We start from the raw sequence: 16578 nt of genomic DNA, 5'->3' as shown, positions 1-16578 counted from the left end.
TCCCTCACTGCAAGAAGTGAGGTTACAGGGAACCAGGCAGAGGGCCTTCTCGGTAGTGGCACCCGCCCTGTGGAACACCCTCCCATCAGATGTCAAAGAGAACAATAACTACCAGACTTTTAGAAGACATCTGAAGGCAGCCCTGTTTAGGGAAGTTTTTAATGTTTGATGCTGTACTGTGTTTTTAATATTCTGTTGGGAGCCGCCCAGAGTGGCTGGGGAAACTCAGCCAGATGGGTGAGGTATAAATAATTTATTATTATTATTATTATTAGTCTGGGGAAAGTTAAACCATGAGCTACAGTGAAACCAAACAATTTCTTAGATCAGTACTGCTGCAGAATGAATGAGAAGGAGCAAAGTGACCATGATCTCATATCCAGGAAACCACACGCTTACACTTAGCATGATCTGTTAACTATTGCATTCAGGCATAATTACTGTTAAGAGCTTACAATTACTGTGGTTTTAGCCTTTTATTAGCAGGAATTTTTCAGTGCTGAGAATTTGAAGAAACAAAAAAGTATGTCATTGGCTATATATATATATATATATATATATATATATATATATATATGCTTTCGTAGATTTTCACGGGTACAGGAATGTAGGTTTTGGTGTCTTCGGGTGTCTTCCCGTGTAAGAGTTGGGGTGTCTAGGCGACGTTTCGACGAGGTCTCACTCGTCATCTTCAGGCTGGTGCTTTTGGCTTCTTGTTACTAGAACAGAGCAGGATCTCAGTGTTTGAGTTCCTATAAATACTGTTGAGGGGGTGTGGTGTATAGCCTCCAACGTTCTGGGCAGAGAGGAAGTTCCTAGGTTAATGTGCCTTTTCTTCTTTTGTTCATTAATTACTTGAGGGATATCTTGAGTGATTACTTGAGTGATATTCTGGGTACCACTTAGGAGGGTCATTAGGTGTGGATTAGTTGCTAAAGCTTTCGTGTCTTGACCTCTTGACCTTGTAAAGAGTTTTTCTGAGAAGATGGCTGTACTGCACTTAGTTGTGCTCTGGCTTGGCTTCGTGTATAGGGGCGAGCTGTGGTTTTGTGCCCTGTGCCAGCCAGATCTGTGTAGGGATTGCAGGGGGGTGCAGCATCCGGAGGTGCCACTATGGTTTGGCTACTGGATGGTGTCTGTAATTTATCTGTGGAGAGGGTCTGGGTTTGGGTCTGGTGTGGTTGATTGGAGATGGCGTTCTGTGTGCCTCTGGTTCTGGTGTCGGTTTTTGTGGGGAGGGCTAATTTCCAGATGTCTGGCAGGCGGGACGTGTCGTCACGCTTGTTCATGTTGTGAGGGTGTTTCTCTATCTCGATGGCTTCCATGATTATTCTCTTGTGGTGATGTTCCATGTTAAAGAGCAATTTGGAATCTGCAAAATTAATTTCGTGTCCTGTTTCTTTCATGTGTTGGTAAAGAGAGGAAGTTTTTTCTTCTTTTTTGACGGCATTCTTGTGTTCTGCGATACGTGCATTTATTCGTCTGTTTGTTTGTCCAATGTACGTGGCTGGGCAGACTTTGCAGGGTATTTCATAGACCCCTTGGTTTTCTACAAAAACCGACACCAGAACCCAGACCCTCTCCACAGATAAATTACAGACACCATCCAGTAGCCAAACCATAGTGGCACCTCCGGATGCTGCACCCCCCTGCAATCCCTACACAGATCTGGCTGGCACAGGGCACAAAACCACAGCTCGCCCCTATACACGAAGCCAAGCCAGAGCACAACTAAGTGCAGTACAGCCATCTTCTCAGAAAAACTCTTTACAAGGTCAAGAGGTCAAGACACGAAAGCTTTAGCAACTAATCCACACCTAATGACCCTCCTAAGTGGTACCCAGAATATCACTCAAGTAATCACTCAAGATATCCCTCAAGTAATTAATGAACAAAAGAAGAAAAGGCACATTAACCTAGGAACTTCCTCTCTGCCCAGAACGTTGGAGGCTATACACCACACCCCCTCAACAGTATTTATAGGAACTCAAACACTGAGATCCTGCTCTGTTCTAGTAACAAGAAGCCAAAAGCACCAGCCTGAAGATGACGAGTGAGACCTCGTCGAAACGTCGCCTAGACACCCCAACTCTTACACGGGAAGACACCCGAAGACACCAAAACCTACATATATATATATATATATATATATATATATATATATATATATATATATATTAGTGTAATTTATGAGTTTTAGGGCCATGTGCCTTTTGTATATGCATGTACACACCAACCCAGGACTCTGACCTGACCCAGCTCCAAATCAATCTGCGAAGAGAGAGCTAATGTTTAATTAGGGAAAATTTGGTCCGCCATCTTTATTCAAAATGATGCCCAGCATCCAAACATAGATGAAGTCTATCACCTCTTCTTCAGGAACATTTGTGCCAAGTTTGGCAACCATTTCTTGAGAGGCATCCAAATTGGAGCAGGTTGGAACTACCCCCACCAAACTGGGGAACATCACTGACCTGTCCAAATTGGTGCAGGTTCGAACCCTTAATGGGTCTGGCCCTGTAAACCTGAAGGAGTGTCTCCATCCCCATCGGTCAGCCTGGACACTGCAGATGACAGTACAAGTGGCTGAGAAACTTTCTTGTTCTGTTATATGTAGCCAGAGCAATTAGAAATCTAGACCATTTTCATGCAATCTGGTATAAATGTATTGAATACACGAATGAGCCAGAAACTGAATATGCACACTGAATATACATGGAAGACTCTGGGATGATTTAATTAGATGAGAAGGAAAAGAAAGGTGGCAGACCCTTCAAAGCATTCTAATGTCAAGTGGTGTTCTTGTTCTTGTTGTTATCATTACTCATTACATTTGTATACCACTCTTCATCCAAAGCTCCCAGGGTGGTTTATATCATACAGTAGTCCACCCCACTGTTGTAACCGTGTATGTTGAGAACAATTAGATTATCTTTCTTGCATTGCACCATGACACATTGCTTGTACAGTGGTACCTTGGTTCTCAAACTTAATCTGTTCCAAAACCAAAGCATTCCAAAACCAAGGCGCACTTGGTCACAGAAAGTAATGCAATACGGATTAATCCATTACAGACTTTCAAAAACAACCCCTAAAACAGCAATTTAACATGAATTTTACTATCTAACGAGACCAGCGATCCACAAAATGAAAGCAATAAACAATGTACTGCAGTCACACAGTCCACCAATCAGTAGCTGAACTGGGTTCCACACAGTCAAAAAAACAAACGAAAAGAGACGCAAAAACAAAAACGCAAAATAAATAGCAAAAACAGACAGACCTCTGCCTAACACTCAAAACAGAAGTGTGGCACTCAAATGATAAGTGTAACACTAAAAACAGAGCACGTTTGACTTCCAGAAAAAAGTTCGCAAACCAGAACACTTACTTCCGGGTTTGCAGTGTTTGGGTTCCAAGTTGTTTGAGTACTAAGGCGTTTGAGAACCAAGGTACCGCTGTATTACTGTAACTATTTTACCTGAAAGGCACTGTTTTTGTCTGTATGTTGATACTTTATTTCTTGCAAAATGTTTTTGAAAAAACAGCACAGTAGAATACAGCCCTCAATCAGATGCCTTCTTCAGTTCTCTCATAGCATCATAATAATGTGTTGGTGCTTTTATCATGGAATGCAGACATTGGGTGTGGCTATTTTCTGCTTCTGGGGTGTGGGTGCGTGTCTCTGTGTGCATTCGTTTCTGTAGCCAAAACTTCAGGCATTCCAAGCATGTGTCTTTTCTTGAGGGAAATCTTTGTCACTGCCATGTGTACAGAGAGATCTGGGTTTTCACCTTCCCATGCCATCTGGACTGCAATTATTTCTTCAGACCCTAGCCATTTAATTTGGTAGTGTATTTTATAACTGCTAATACTCGGTGCTTCTATAGTTCCTGAGAGATTCTCTCTTTGCTCATAGCCTCAAAAAAGGGGGGAAGAGATTAAATGCCTTGTAGTTTCTCAACAACTTTAAACATTAAATTTATTCTAGTTTTCTTAAGTATGGCCAAAGCTGGAAAAAGGAAAAGGCCTTGTATGCACTTAACACTAAGAACAGGATTCCAAAATCTTCAGGTAGCCTTGGTAGCCAGGCTAACATTTGTGTTTGCCAAAATCTCTGCCCCTTCAAAGGACAAGGGTTTTGTCTCTGACATATCACACTGTACTTTGAGTCCTAGCACAAATGTGGGGAATGTGGACTTGTCTCTCTCCTAGCCCCGTTATACAACCTTTAGAAGTTCTTGAGATGGCTCCAGTTCAGTTATGACTGTCTTCATCCTTGTCATGCTATTCTGAGACACTCAGAAGTCAGTGAAATGTTTCACTCTCTTTTTAAGCGCAAGTTGTTATTTGCCAAGGAAATTAAGCATGGCTCGGTTTATCTCTGCTGCAGTTTATTTATGTCCGCATTATTTTCTATTTATGCTACCTTATTTCACTTTTACGCTGTTAAACTTTGTTTCGGAATGGCCTGATGGCTAGAAATCTCACTGCGCTCTGATTGATTTCAAAACCTGGTACAATGTCAAGTAAAGCCCAATCCTTCTCTAGGCTCCAGAAAATGGGACTCTCTCAAGTTGAAATGTTGTCAGGAGAGTAAACACTGTACTCACAAACACAACTGTGAACCCCTTACCAAGAAGCAGAGCTTTGCTTTTAGAAAGCAAAGTTCTGAAGTGGAGGACAAGTTTAATGCTAATGGGTTCTTGTTGAACTGCTGCATGTGATTATCAGTTCAGAAATGGCACAATGATAAATAGCAGATCGTGTATCTCACTGGATTTGACTAATGACATTGCCACTGCAGTACCCTGGCTTCTCTCTTCACATCAGGCTTGTTTGCTTTTCCAGTTCATTACATTTCTTCTGTATAGCAGTTTTATGACCCCCTAAGGTCAGTGTGATACCTGTTATTAGAAGGAGCAGGGAAGAGAATGCAAACTATAGTGTTAATTTAAGCTGGAAGTCCATTTTGATTTCAGTATTTACTAATGTTGAGATTAACTATTTGGGAGGGGGGGAATATACAGTGATTGCCAAGTTGTGCATTCATGGGACTCTGCTACATTAGTCAAAAGACAGTGTTATAAATGCGTTATAACACTGTGACATCAGATGGCGCTGTAGAGCTGAAATCGCAACTGTCAGCTTTCAGTTGTCAGCTTTACAACTTTTTTTGCAAATCGTTTCCATAGTGTTCTTTATAGCTGTGTAGATCTAGCCTTGGTTCATACACTATTAGTAGTCGAACAACTTGAAGCAGATTTAACTTTACTGCGGAGTATGGGCACACATCCAGTCAAAAGATCTTTGCCCAGACAACTATGTTTACTACAAAGAATACAAATTCCAGGCAACTGGGACAAATAAACAGCCTGATTTTTTTAAAAAAAACAACAACAAAGCAATGGACCAGAGGTAATTTGGATTCATCAAGAGTTCAACGAATTGTTGTTGATTTTGGTAGTTTGACTATCTTTATAAAACCAGTGATTGGTTTCTAGAAGAAAACCAAAGGTAAGAGTCCTACAAGGAGTAAAAGCATGATTGGTCAAATCTTCTGACCAGGATGCAAAGAAGTAAATTGGACTTAGAGATTTAGAGAATGAGAGAACCCTGATGGGAGAGGACCTGAAATCCAGTGGCGACAACTGAGGAAAGCAAGAAGCCATGCTGTGAGGTGGTAGTGAAATTTCCATAGGCAACTTGGTTTTGCATTAGTCCCATTATATAAGAAAGGATAGAGGCATTTTATTGTTGTTATATTTGTTTAGAACATTTCTGAGCTGTTCCTTGCAAGATTCCTCATAAGTTCAGTGTGTGTGTGTGTGTGTGTGTGTCTAGTCCTGCCCTTAGTCCCTCTGTGCTGAAATCTAAACAGAGCAGAATTAATTTTTGTTTGTCCAGCACTCCCTTTTGAGATTAACATTCCTGTCAGTAATTGTTTTGCAGTGCTTGATTCACATGCTACAGTGTTGGCAGTGGCCTCAAATCAAATTGCTATTCGCTTACCTGTGGCATCAAAACCTCCATCCAAACCAGATTGTTCTGGTTGTTGATGGGATCAGCTGTAGATGAGTGAAGACTGAATTTTGCATATTGGTTCAAAAATAACTAGTAATACCTTTTTAAGTAAAACAGGATGTGGGATGGGGATTTGAAAAAGCAAAGAAGCCAAGCAAGTGGAGAATGAGCTGCAGAACTTCACATTAGGTTTGAAATAAATCAGCTTCTCCTTTCATGCTGGCTCCCTAGTCCTTTAAGGCTGCAATCCTAAACATAGGTAAAGGTAAGACTGGACTGTTAAGTCCAGTTGTGAACGACTCTGGGGTTGCAGTGCTCATCTCGCTTTACAGGCCGAGGGAGCCAGCGTCTGTCAACAGACAGCTTCTGGGTCATGTGGGCAGTATGAGTAAGCCGCTTCTGGTGAACCAAAGCATGTCACGAAAACGCCGTTTACCTTCCCACCGAAGCTGTACCTATTTATATACATGCACTTTGACGTGCTTTCGAACTGCTAGGTTGGCAGGAGCAAGGACCAAACAACAGGAGCTCACCCCAGCGCAGGGATTCGAACCATCGACCTTCTGATCGGCAAGCCCTAAGCTATGTGGTTTAGACCACAGCGCCACCCGCTTCCCTTACTTACTTACTTACTTACTTACTAGCTAAAAAATGTCACTGAACTCAGTGTAACTTACTTCTAAGCATAATGAGATTGTGTTGCACATGATCCTAATTATTCCCTATTTAAATGGTCTCTTTTCTTTATTTAATTCCCATAAAGAGAATAATAGGCTGATTCTTTTTTAGAATGATTTTTAGAATGAATGATTAGTTCAGAATTTATAGAGCTGCAATTGAGAAACAATTTCTTTTTAAAAAAAATATCTTTTTGTAATTAAGAAATAATAAACCTTAGTTGCACTACTCTTGTATATAGCAGACCAAATATACTGCAGATAGCAACAGCCAACAAAGCATAAAGGATACTAGAACAAAATTGCAACACTGTGTTTTGTTGTTGAGCAGAAATGCCAGATGTACTAAGAATAAAGTTTTAAAAAATGAGAAGACACAATAAAAATGCTAAAATTGACAAACAACACAAAATTTATTACTGTATAGTAAAATTGCAAGACTGCCATCATGCTACAATTTCAATAGTTGCCAATAGGTGGCGATGGCAAATCCAGCATGACAACAGCCATACAACAGGCAGGTGAGCATGCAGGCGGCAAGTGGCCAAGGTGAGCTGTATAGAGGAGAGGAGAGGAGAGGAAAGGAGAGGAGAGGAGAGGAGAGGAGAGGAGAGGAGAGGGAAGGGGTTATGTGCAAGCTGTGAAGGGATAGGTGAGGTGTAAAGAAAGGGGATTTTGGTCAGGTGCAAAGGGAGGGGGGAGTGGTTTTCCAGGTGTGCGGCAAGGTAGATTGGCAAGGGGTTGGTAGGTGGGGTTGGCGAGAACAGCAAATGGGGTGGCAGCGCTCTAGTACATTACCAAAGTAGCACTTGAACTATGTCAAACAAGCATAGCTTAGATGCGGTCTCAGGTTTTTTCAATTTTAGTACAGTGGTACCTCGGGTTACGAACTTAATTCGTTCTGGAGGTCCATTTTTTACCTGAAACCGAGCTTAACCTGAGGCATGCTTTCGCTAATGGGGCTTCTCGCTGCTGCCGTGCCACCGGCACACAATTTCCATTCTCATCCTGGGGCGAAGTTCGTAACCCAAGGTACTACTTCCGGGTTAGCGGAGTTTGTAACCCAAAGCGTTTGTAACCCGAGGTACCACTGTGTATAACTGTGACAACTGATGGAGTGATACTATTTGCATATTAGTAGGTACTGTATAAGAAATTTGGTTGTGATTAACCATCAGCTTACTTGGTCTGACACTGAGTGATTATATCAATGTAATAATGAAAATTGGGGGATAAGACTGGAGCCATATATCATTGACGGTTAGCTCCTCCGTAGTCCTGTCTGTTGCTGTGTTGGTTTTCGTTTGTTGCCTATAAGGCACCTCAGTGGTACCTCGGGTTACAGATAAGTATGTACCTTCAGGTTACATACGCTTCAGGTTACAGACTCCGCTAACCCAGAAATAATACCTCGAGTTAAGAACTTTGCTTCAGGATGAGAACAGAAATTGTGTGGAAGCAGCAGGAGGACCCATTAGCTAAAGTGGTGCTTCAGGTTAAGAACAGTTTCAGGTTAAGAACAGACCTCCGGAACGAATTAAGTACGTAACCAGAGGTACCACCGTATTGTAATTTGCAACGGAAGTTTAATCCATAACGGAGAAACAGCAGGAATTATTCCAAGCCTAGCTATGAACCAAATGGAAACATATTTTGCCTTGTTGACATTGGATACTTGATAGGGTCTGATCCATCTCCCCACTGCTACTCTCCATCAGCCTAGTCCATGAAATAGTGGTTGGCTGGATAAGCAGGTTGGAGAAAAGGGGCTTAGAGGCTGATGGGTGAGCCAGAGGAGGTTGAGTTCTTCTCAGTCATTATCTAAACTTGCATGACTCTTTTATGACCTTTGCCCCCCCCAATGGTTGCTTAAGCCTCTCCTACTTCCGGAGGGGAGGGACTGTGAGTGGCAGATGGTTCCCATGTCACGCAGGGGGCATTGTGCCCCCTGCTCTCTCATCATCGGTGGCACGCCACACCTCCCAGTTGGGCACCCAATCGGGTGCCACCGCGGGGTGCATGGTTTAGCCACTCAAATGCGGCCGTGCCAGCTCTCCCCCCATTGCTCTTCAGATTTTCCACGAGTCACCCACCCACCACTCCCTTTAGGGCGTAGCTTCTCGCTCGACCTTGCTATGGACCCATGGTTGGTCGCCCTGGTTGCCCAGGGGGCCTGGTAGGAGTTTTTTCCAATTGGCAAATTGGCACCAGCCTCTTGGTTTTTTCGCCTACGTCGTAGCAATCGGCACAGCTTTCTCGGTATTTGGCGGTTAGGCATTGGAATGTGTTGTTGGTGTATGGAAGGGCAAGGTGTGGCCATCGCCTACCCCTTCACTTATGGGTATTCCGTTAAAGGAATCCGGCAATCGTGGATCCTGTCCGATACCCTGTGGGGCGGGGGGGGGCATGGCACAACCCCTGGTGACATCAGGGGAGACCTTATAGTTGTATTTGCATCAACAGGCTCCCCCTACTGGTGGTTAACCCCTCATCAGACTCACCCCTCTCCGAGTGGGTGGAGTCAAATTGTCAGTGGTCCAATGCCTAAGCCAATACCTTCTCACATGCTGTAATCAATAAAATTGTGGCCTTTTCTTGCCCATTAACCTAATATACTGTGTCCACGTGTCTTCATTCCCCAAGCGGGGATTGGGTCCTCAAATCACAATGTAAGATTCTATGGAATATATATTTAACAGTTCAAACAGTGAATATAACTGAGAATATTAGTGTGAACTCCCTATATACAAATATTCTGTACAGGCACCATACAATAGAGAATACCCTGTAAAAGAGACACCTTAGAACCACCTACACATGTTCTAGCAACCCTGTGGAAATTGCTTCAATTAAATACTTTGATTTTAATAAAAATGTTCCTAGCAGGTTTCAGAAATAGCTATGAGATTCCCCGGTGGCTTCAAAATCACCAATTGGTATGCAGCTGGTTTTGAAAACAAATTCGTTCTTTTGAAAACCCTATTTTTGTATTGCGGAAATACATTACTGTTTGTGTAATACAAAGTGGGACTTCGTCAAAATTGCATTCTTCATTTCTTTGGGTTATTATAATCTGAAACAAAATGCAGTACAACGCAAGTTAATTTGAAAGGTTTTAATCAAGAGAGAGAGAAGTGTTATTTAGCAAGCATTTAAGAAAATCTACAGATAAACAAGGATCTCGCTTTGCTGTTGACTTGCCCTCAGTATTTGAGAAATGCTTTATAATATGGGCATGTTTGTGCGCATCAGAACTTGCATTAATATCTGCTTTTTGGCTCGGTTTTAAAAGGCAGGGAGGGGCATGGTAACTTGTTTAGCAGAGGTTAGTTATTGCATGACTTGCTATAATAGCAAGTTTTTTTAAAAAAAAACAACAACAACAACTATCCAATGAACATGTGTACCTTCTTTTTTGAAAGTGCCAACATACCTTTAAACAAATGCTAGCACATGTCGTAAAATATTTATTTTTTGAGATTCTTTTTAACCATTAAAGAGAAATGAAAACCTGCAGGTTTGGCCTACAAAGCCGCCCCAAAATTGGTTCAAATACATACCTGATATAATACATGGGCCAAGGATGTGGAGCGCTTGTGTGTGTTTTTGTGTGTGTGTCCAGTTGCCGTTCAGTTTCCTATTGTGTGGTATGTGAAGGGTGTCTGAGTGAAAGATCCTAACTACCAAACCAAATCCATTGCTTGGAAATAAGTTTACTGAATTGCATCGGATCTTTCTTCTATTCAGGATCATGGTGTAAATACTGCAGTTCAGCAAATAACCAATTTGCTGCTGAAAAATACATGGTTAGTTTTAGTGAAAGCTGCTGTTGATTTTTTCGTGTGATATCTAGCTTCACTGCAGATAGTGGTGTAGCCATCATTCCTCTCTTTACATGGGTCCCTCAGAGGTTTTATTGTCTAATGTTTGGGATGTAAAGCTCAGCACCTGGGGAATTTGATATTTCCTGAGGGATGCTGTTGGCTTTTGAAGGTATCTGGTGCTGACTGACTGCTGACAGAAGGGAATCCATCCGAGGAACAGGGAAAGAGGTAATTATTGGCGCGCACGCGCACACACACACACACACCATGCCTCCCAGAGCATCCTGCAGCTCCATCTCAAAGCAGTCCCTCAATTCTCCAAACCAGACTTAGAGTTGTGGGGGATCACCAAAATAATAATAATAATAATAATAATAATAATAATAATAATAATAAAATAATTGTTAAGTTGTGGGTGAACATATCAGACGACACAGCGATTCTTCAAACAGCTCTTGTTTATTCAGAGGCCAGAACAGAACTGAACTGAAGGGCTCAGTCAGCCTGCTTACAACGTTACTGTAGCAACTTTCTAAAACTATCCAATCACTGAACGTCACTTTCAATCCTTCATTTGCATAAAAAACTATCCAATCACTGAATGTCACTTTCGATCCTTCATTTGCATAACTATCTACAGTATCCCCCTGCTAGCCCAGGGTGAGAACTTCAGTACATAACAATAATAATAATAATAATAAATGCTAATTGAATGCTGTAATTGCTCAAGAAGACAGCTCTTACCCTGGTCAGAAAGAGGAAGGAGAGGGTCACAATAAATGGATCGTTTCAGCAGTTGTTAAACACGAAGCCACCAATGTCATGTGAGAAGAATATAGTGGTAGCAGTTTATTTATTTCAGTGGGTTTGTAATCTTAACAAAATAAATAAATACATACATACACACATACATACATACTTCAATTTATTTGCCTCTCCACAGTTCAAACACTGCTCAAGGCAGCTGACAGCATAAAAAGAATACATAACTACAACATAACAAAAGTGGACACAGACAGTAAATTAATCATTAAAAAAGTACAAAACCATGCTGGACAATTTCCACATGAATCACAACAAAATCTAAAATAAAGATACAAAAAAGAAACAGCAACACCTGTCCCTCCTAAACAAAACCCCACTCTGCATAGAAAGATCTTACCCATCTGGTATGGGCACCATAAAATATTTAGAAAATTCTTCATGGATAAGCTTTTTGTTTTCTAAAAAGGGGAAGTGGGTGAACCTTCTGGCAACTCGAGGCAAAAACTATTGACGTTGGCGATTCTTTAGCAGTATTGGTTTGCTGTACAAGCAGAGACAATACAAAAATACAGATTTTTATGCACCTGTTAGTGCAGATATTAATTTTTCCATATGAACAATGATCTTTCAATCCCAGCAGCTTAAGGTTTCTAAATCTAGCAACCCTTTGATTGTAAGCTACAGGATTTGTGTAGTGTTGCTGTAATGTTATACTGATTCAAAAGATCAAGTGAGAGAAGCCAAAATAGAAAGGCTGGGGAGGGGACAGGTACAAATGATGTTTTCTTGCTAAATGTATATATGTCAACCAGGAAAATATCACAATAACCAACCCAGTTTTTTGCCTTCAGCCTGTCTGAGGTCATGTGGGTTGGAGTCTGACCACTAGTCCGAAAAGGAAAGGCTGTTTGCAAGAGTTCTGGGGTGTGTTTTCCTGGAAAAGGTGAGAGGATAAAAGCAGAACTCTCAAATAAACCTCGTGCCCTATGTGAGACTTTATACACAGACCTTTTGTTTAACTGCTGGAGGCAGATGTTATTTTCATTTACCTCTCAAATTGGTAGGTTAAAAAACATATAAATTTCATGCTCTGCTTGAATGAAGTGAAAGTAATCCTCTTGTTCTCTGTTTTGCTTGCTAGTGTTTGCTGGTTAATATTTTCTTGACCGTCAATAGTAAACATTCTAAATATTGAGGAAACGTGATAATACCAAAGGAATTATTGCTTTACTGTTTAGAATTCGGGTTTGCATGACACAGCTGTAATCTACTGTTATGCTGAGGTAGATTCTATAAACTGAGGGGAATGCTTTTTTAAAAAAGCAAGCCTTGCTTCATTAGTGGTCCAGTAATCAGTTCTTTTAATTTTCTAATATCTATATGGTTTTTTTGGTTCTACCTTGTGTATATGCATTTTAAAATGTTTCTTGTCTGCTTCCCTACAATATTTTATCTGTTTTTAATAAAATAGGTTATATTTTGCCTTTATTTTACAGTAATTTCTATTGTTGTTTTTTTATTTATTAGCTTCCTCCTTTTAAAAAATCGATATCTAATTATATTGATCATAAATACCTGTTTAGTGATGGTATCACTAGAGGGCAGTATTGATTAAATTAGTCTACTGAATAATCATAACATGACCTTGCATCTTAAACAGAAAACACCTGTTATAAATCATATTTATTCACTACGCTGTACTATACTGTGTCCAAATGAGGCTGCATTTCAGAGTATTGTGTGTACAGTATGTTAAGAGCTTCCATTCTTTTTTCTGAAAATGTTTATTGAACTTTCTTTACCCAGTTAAGGCCAAGACAAATATTTTATATTTTTGGAGATGATGGCAGTGGAGATCAGTAAATAGCCGGCGCTAGTCTAAAACGTCTGTTGATCAAGTTTGCAGTTAAGAAATGTACTCATTTGTTCTTATTGACTTGCAGGTCTCCTGACAAATGCATCAACAGAGAAGCCTTGTAGGAGTTTTTAAGCTCTGCGTGGGCTACATTCCCTAGTCAAGTTTCACGGCTGTGGATCATTCATTATATGTCATCAACTCAACTGTCTGTTTCTCTGTATTTCATCAAAGACAGCATAATTCTACGTTATGAGCTAAAGTCTGTTCTACCATACTAAAGAGCACTGGACTAAGGAAGAGAGAGAGATAAATGCTTGGGCATTAGCAATACAAAAACAAAACAAAACACCAGTTCACAGTTAACGTCTCATCTGCGTTTTGCGCCACTGCTGAACTTGATCTGTGGTCATGTTTCAACGGGACGAGTCAACTACACTGGATAGTATTCATCCCAATCAGCCTTAGAGAAGACTGTTTTGTCTACGGGAGGACACTAAAGTGCAGAAGGCAATTTCTTCTTGTGCCCTAGACTGCCTAATTGCTTTTATTTTCTTATGTTTCAGTATATACAATAGACCAAAGAGCAAAATCTATTTTAAAGTGGACACGATGTTACTGTTAACAAGGTTATTTGGGTTCAGTAGTATGGGGACCACCTTGCACGGATTCAACTCTCCCAGTGCTGCAATATTGCCGTCCAGCAAAAGTCCTTGTGGAACACTGCAGAAAAGGCTGGAACTGCTCTTGGGGAAAGGTACACGGAAAAACACGAGGGAACAAGGAGGGAAAACTGTCGTTCTTCAACAAGAAAACAGAACTTTGATCAAAAACAACACAAACTGTCTACGCACCACCTTTACTCCTCTGTGCTTAGATTGACTTCTCGTACTAAAAATCATTTTGAGTTTAACCAGTTCAACATGCCTCTTCTATGGTTCCATTTTTTGATCGTTAAAAGTTGGATAATACAGTATTTGCAAAGAGCATGTTTGGTCATCTGTGGCCTATGTCTCATCTGATACACCATTTAGCACCAGAAAGCAAAATCCAAGGGGTGGGGTGGGGGGGAAGTAACACTTGTTTGAAAGAGATCATTAAATGTATTTTGAAAAGCCTAAAGTTATATATTTAACAGTTTTTATATGTTGTATATTTGTAGAAAATCCTATTTAACAATTAACGTGGTAACTCTGACAGTCATGACAAAAAAGAAAAAAATATGGGATCAGAGTTGAGTTGTTGTTTTATTACTTCAGTTGTCTCTGAAGTGACTGGTGTAGTTTGCTTTCTTCCATTGGGACATTCTGGATGTAAAGCATGACCAGGGAGGACTCTGTAGAAAAAGCAAAGAATAATGTTGTTTATATTACATAAATGCATTCAACCATTGCACTGTTAGAAGGCTTTCTCTCTCTTTCTCCCCCCCCTTTCATTTTCTCCCTTTTTTCTTTGAGGGGGGTGGTCTTTTGTATACCAGTCAAAAACAGTGTAAAATATTTTAATCATTTACTTCCCATACTGAGTTTTCTTTTCTCTCTCTCTTCTCTCCCCCTCCTTTCCAATTTGGTATAAGGATCAGCTTGCTCCTTGACAAGATATAGGTGGTCTGTTTGTTTTATCTCATACTTTAGGAAGTCCCCTTGTCCAATATTATATAGGGCAGTGAAGAGTGCTATTTAAGAAACGAGAGAAGGAAAGAAGATAGAGTCTAGACCAATAACCTCCAAACATGGTACCTTTTTGTCTACTACAAGTATTGCTCACAGTGATATGACGAGGTCAACAAATGAGCTTTCCTCCTTCCCCCCAAATATTTGCCGATATTAAACTTTCCCCCCAGTGTCCACTGTAGTATACTACCTAAATACTCCAATTAACTTTTAGTGTTATGCTAGTTCTATGCTACTAAAGAAAAAAAATATATAGGGATTGTTCAAGCAACCATAGATGAGAGGTATGAAAAAGAAGTTCGTTTATTTAAGACCTCTTCCAATTTTCAGGATTATTTTAATGCACAGGTTGAAGAAACCATGAATTGTAGGTGATAGTGTCTATGAATAAAACATGTACATGGACGGTCTTATTTCATCCTAAGGGTTTTGATCAGTGTCCAAGTAGCAATTAAAGCCCAGCCACTTGAAAAGCATTATGAACTGACTGCACTATAAATGACCAATGTCTGATTCAAAGTGTCATGCAATAAATGATGGCAGATACTTCACCTATATTACAAGAACTGGAGAGCCAGATTCCCCCACTCCGCTGATTTTCTCTTCTGTTATGGTTTCATTTTTTATTTTTCAAGGGAGTGTAGCAGCCTTATTTAGTAAATACTGAACAAAAAATTAAAATGTTTCAACATTTTTGTTGCTTTACAGTATTCAGTTTTGTGTTGGTTCAGCTAAATTATGAAAAAAAAAATAAAGAAAACCCTTTTATAAGTGAGACTTTTGTTCACTGCTTATGACATGAGACAACTTTCTCAGGAGGGAGGGAGGAGGTGGGTATGTGAGGCGAACGAATCATTACTTTATTTGGAAAATGGTAGTTCGGTCAGGACCATTTCTGGACTGTGCTGAAGTGGAGACTGCAACCATCTCCTTGAAATGGCACTCAACACAGAAGGATTTGGAAAACACAGGCAGATAACTAGTTTTCTGTTTTCTAAAGTTAACTACCAGATGATTAGCTTCTAATCAAACTGACAATTATGTGCATAAAAGTTAACTTTGATTATAATGGGGATTAAAAATCGTTGGCTATGTAAGGTCAAAGAAACTTACCCAAACCTCTCCAGGAGGCATGGGGGCCTTTCTGAACAATGTAGGATGGGGGATGCTGGAGAAGAGGAAAATTGCTCTTCATTACATAATGACTAAGGATGTGGGTGGCGCTGTGGTCTAAACCACTGAGCCTTTTAGGCTTGCTGATCAGAAGGTCGGCGGTTCGAATCCCCGCGGCAGGGTGAGCTCCCGTTGCTTGGTCCCAGCTCCTGCCAACCTAGCAGTTCGAAAGCACACCCCAAAAAAGTGCAAGTAGATAAAAAGATACCAATCCAGTAGGAAGGTAAATAGTGTTTCCATGCGCTTTGTTTTCCGTCACGGTGTTCCATTGTGCCAGAAGTGGCTTAGTCATGCTGGTCACATGACCCGGAAAGACTGTCTGCGGACAAACGCCGGCTCCCTCAGCCTGTAAAGCGAGATGAGCGCCGCAACCCCAGAGTTGTCTGTGACTGGACTTAACAGTCAGGGATCCTTTACCTTTTTTACCTAATGACTACAGTTTCAGGCATTCAAATGCATGGTTTTCTCACACTTACCTATGGGGAAAAATGTTTCCTGTACATCCCATGAAAGTCCCAGGATTTGAATGAAAAACATGACTGTATGAATCAAGGTCCGTACCATTCTTTGGCTTGTGGGAATGCCTT

The 16578-nt window shown here is 40.7% G+C and overlaps 1 protein-coding gene across 11 annotated transcripts in view; it reads left to right on the top strand.

Moving 5' to 3' along the window:
• The window catches only part of TAFA5 (TAFA chemokine like family member 5), a 350020-nt gene extending 334729 nt beyond the window's left edge, over positions 1-15291 (top strand). For 7 of the 11 annotated variants that reach the window (XR_014012544.1, XR_014012546.1, XR_014012548.1 and 4 more), the window contains one exon: positions 13234-15291. Coding sequence is in view for 4 of the 11 variants with exons in the window: in XM_081211863.1 (XP_081067989.1) it covers positions 13234-13270 (37 nt within the window). In the remaining 7 variants the exon portion in view is untranslated. Of the gene's footprint in view, positions 1-10694; positions 10754-13233 lie in introns of all 11 variants that reach the window. The other 4 variants (XR_014012543.1, XR_014012545.1, XR_014012547.1 and 1 more) reach the window with 1 other exon arrangement.
• The last annotated feature ends 1287 nt before the right edge of the window (positions 15292-16578 follow it).

The sequence above is a fragment of the Podarcis bocagei genome (genome assembly GCF_964188305.1).
Source record: "Podarcis bocagei genome assembly, chromosome: 10".
NCBI classification, from domain to species: Eukaryota; Metazoa; Chordata; class Lepidosauria; order Squamata; family Lacertidae; genus Podarcis; species Podarcis bocagei.
The sequence above is the reverse complement of the archived record's forward strand: the minus strand, read 5'-3'. Positions and strand labels throughout refer to the sequence as shown.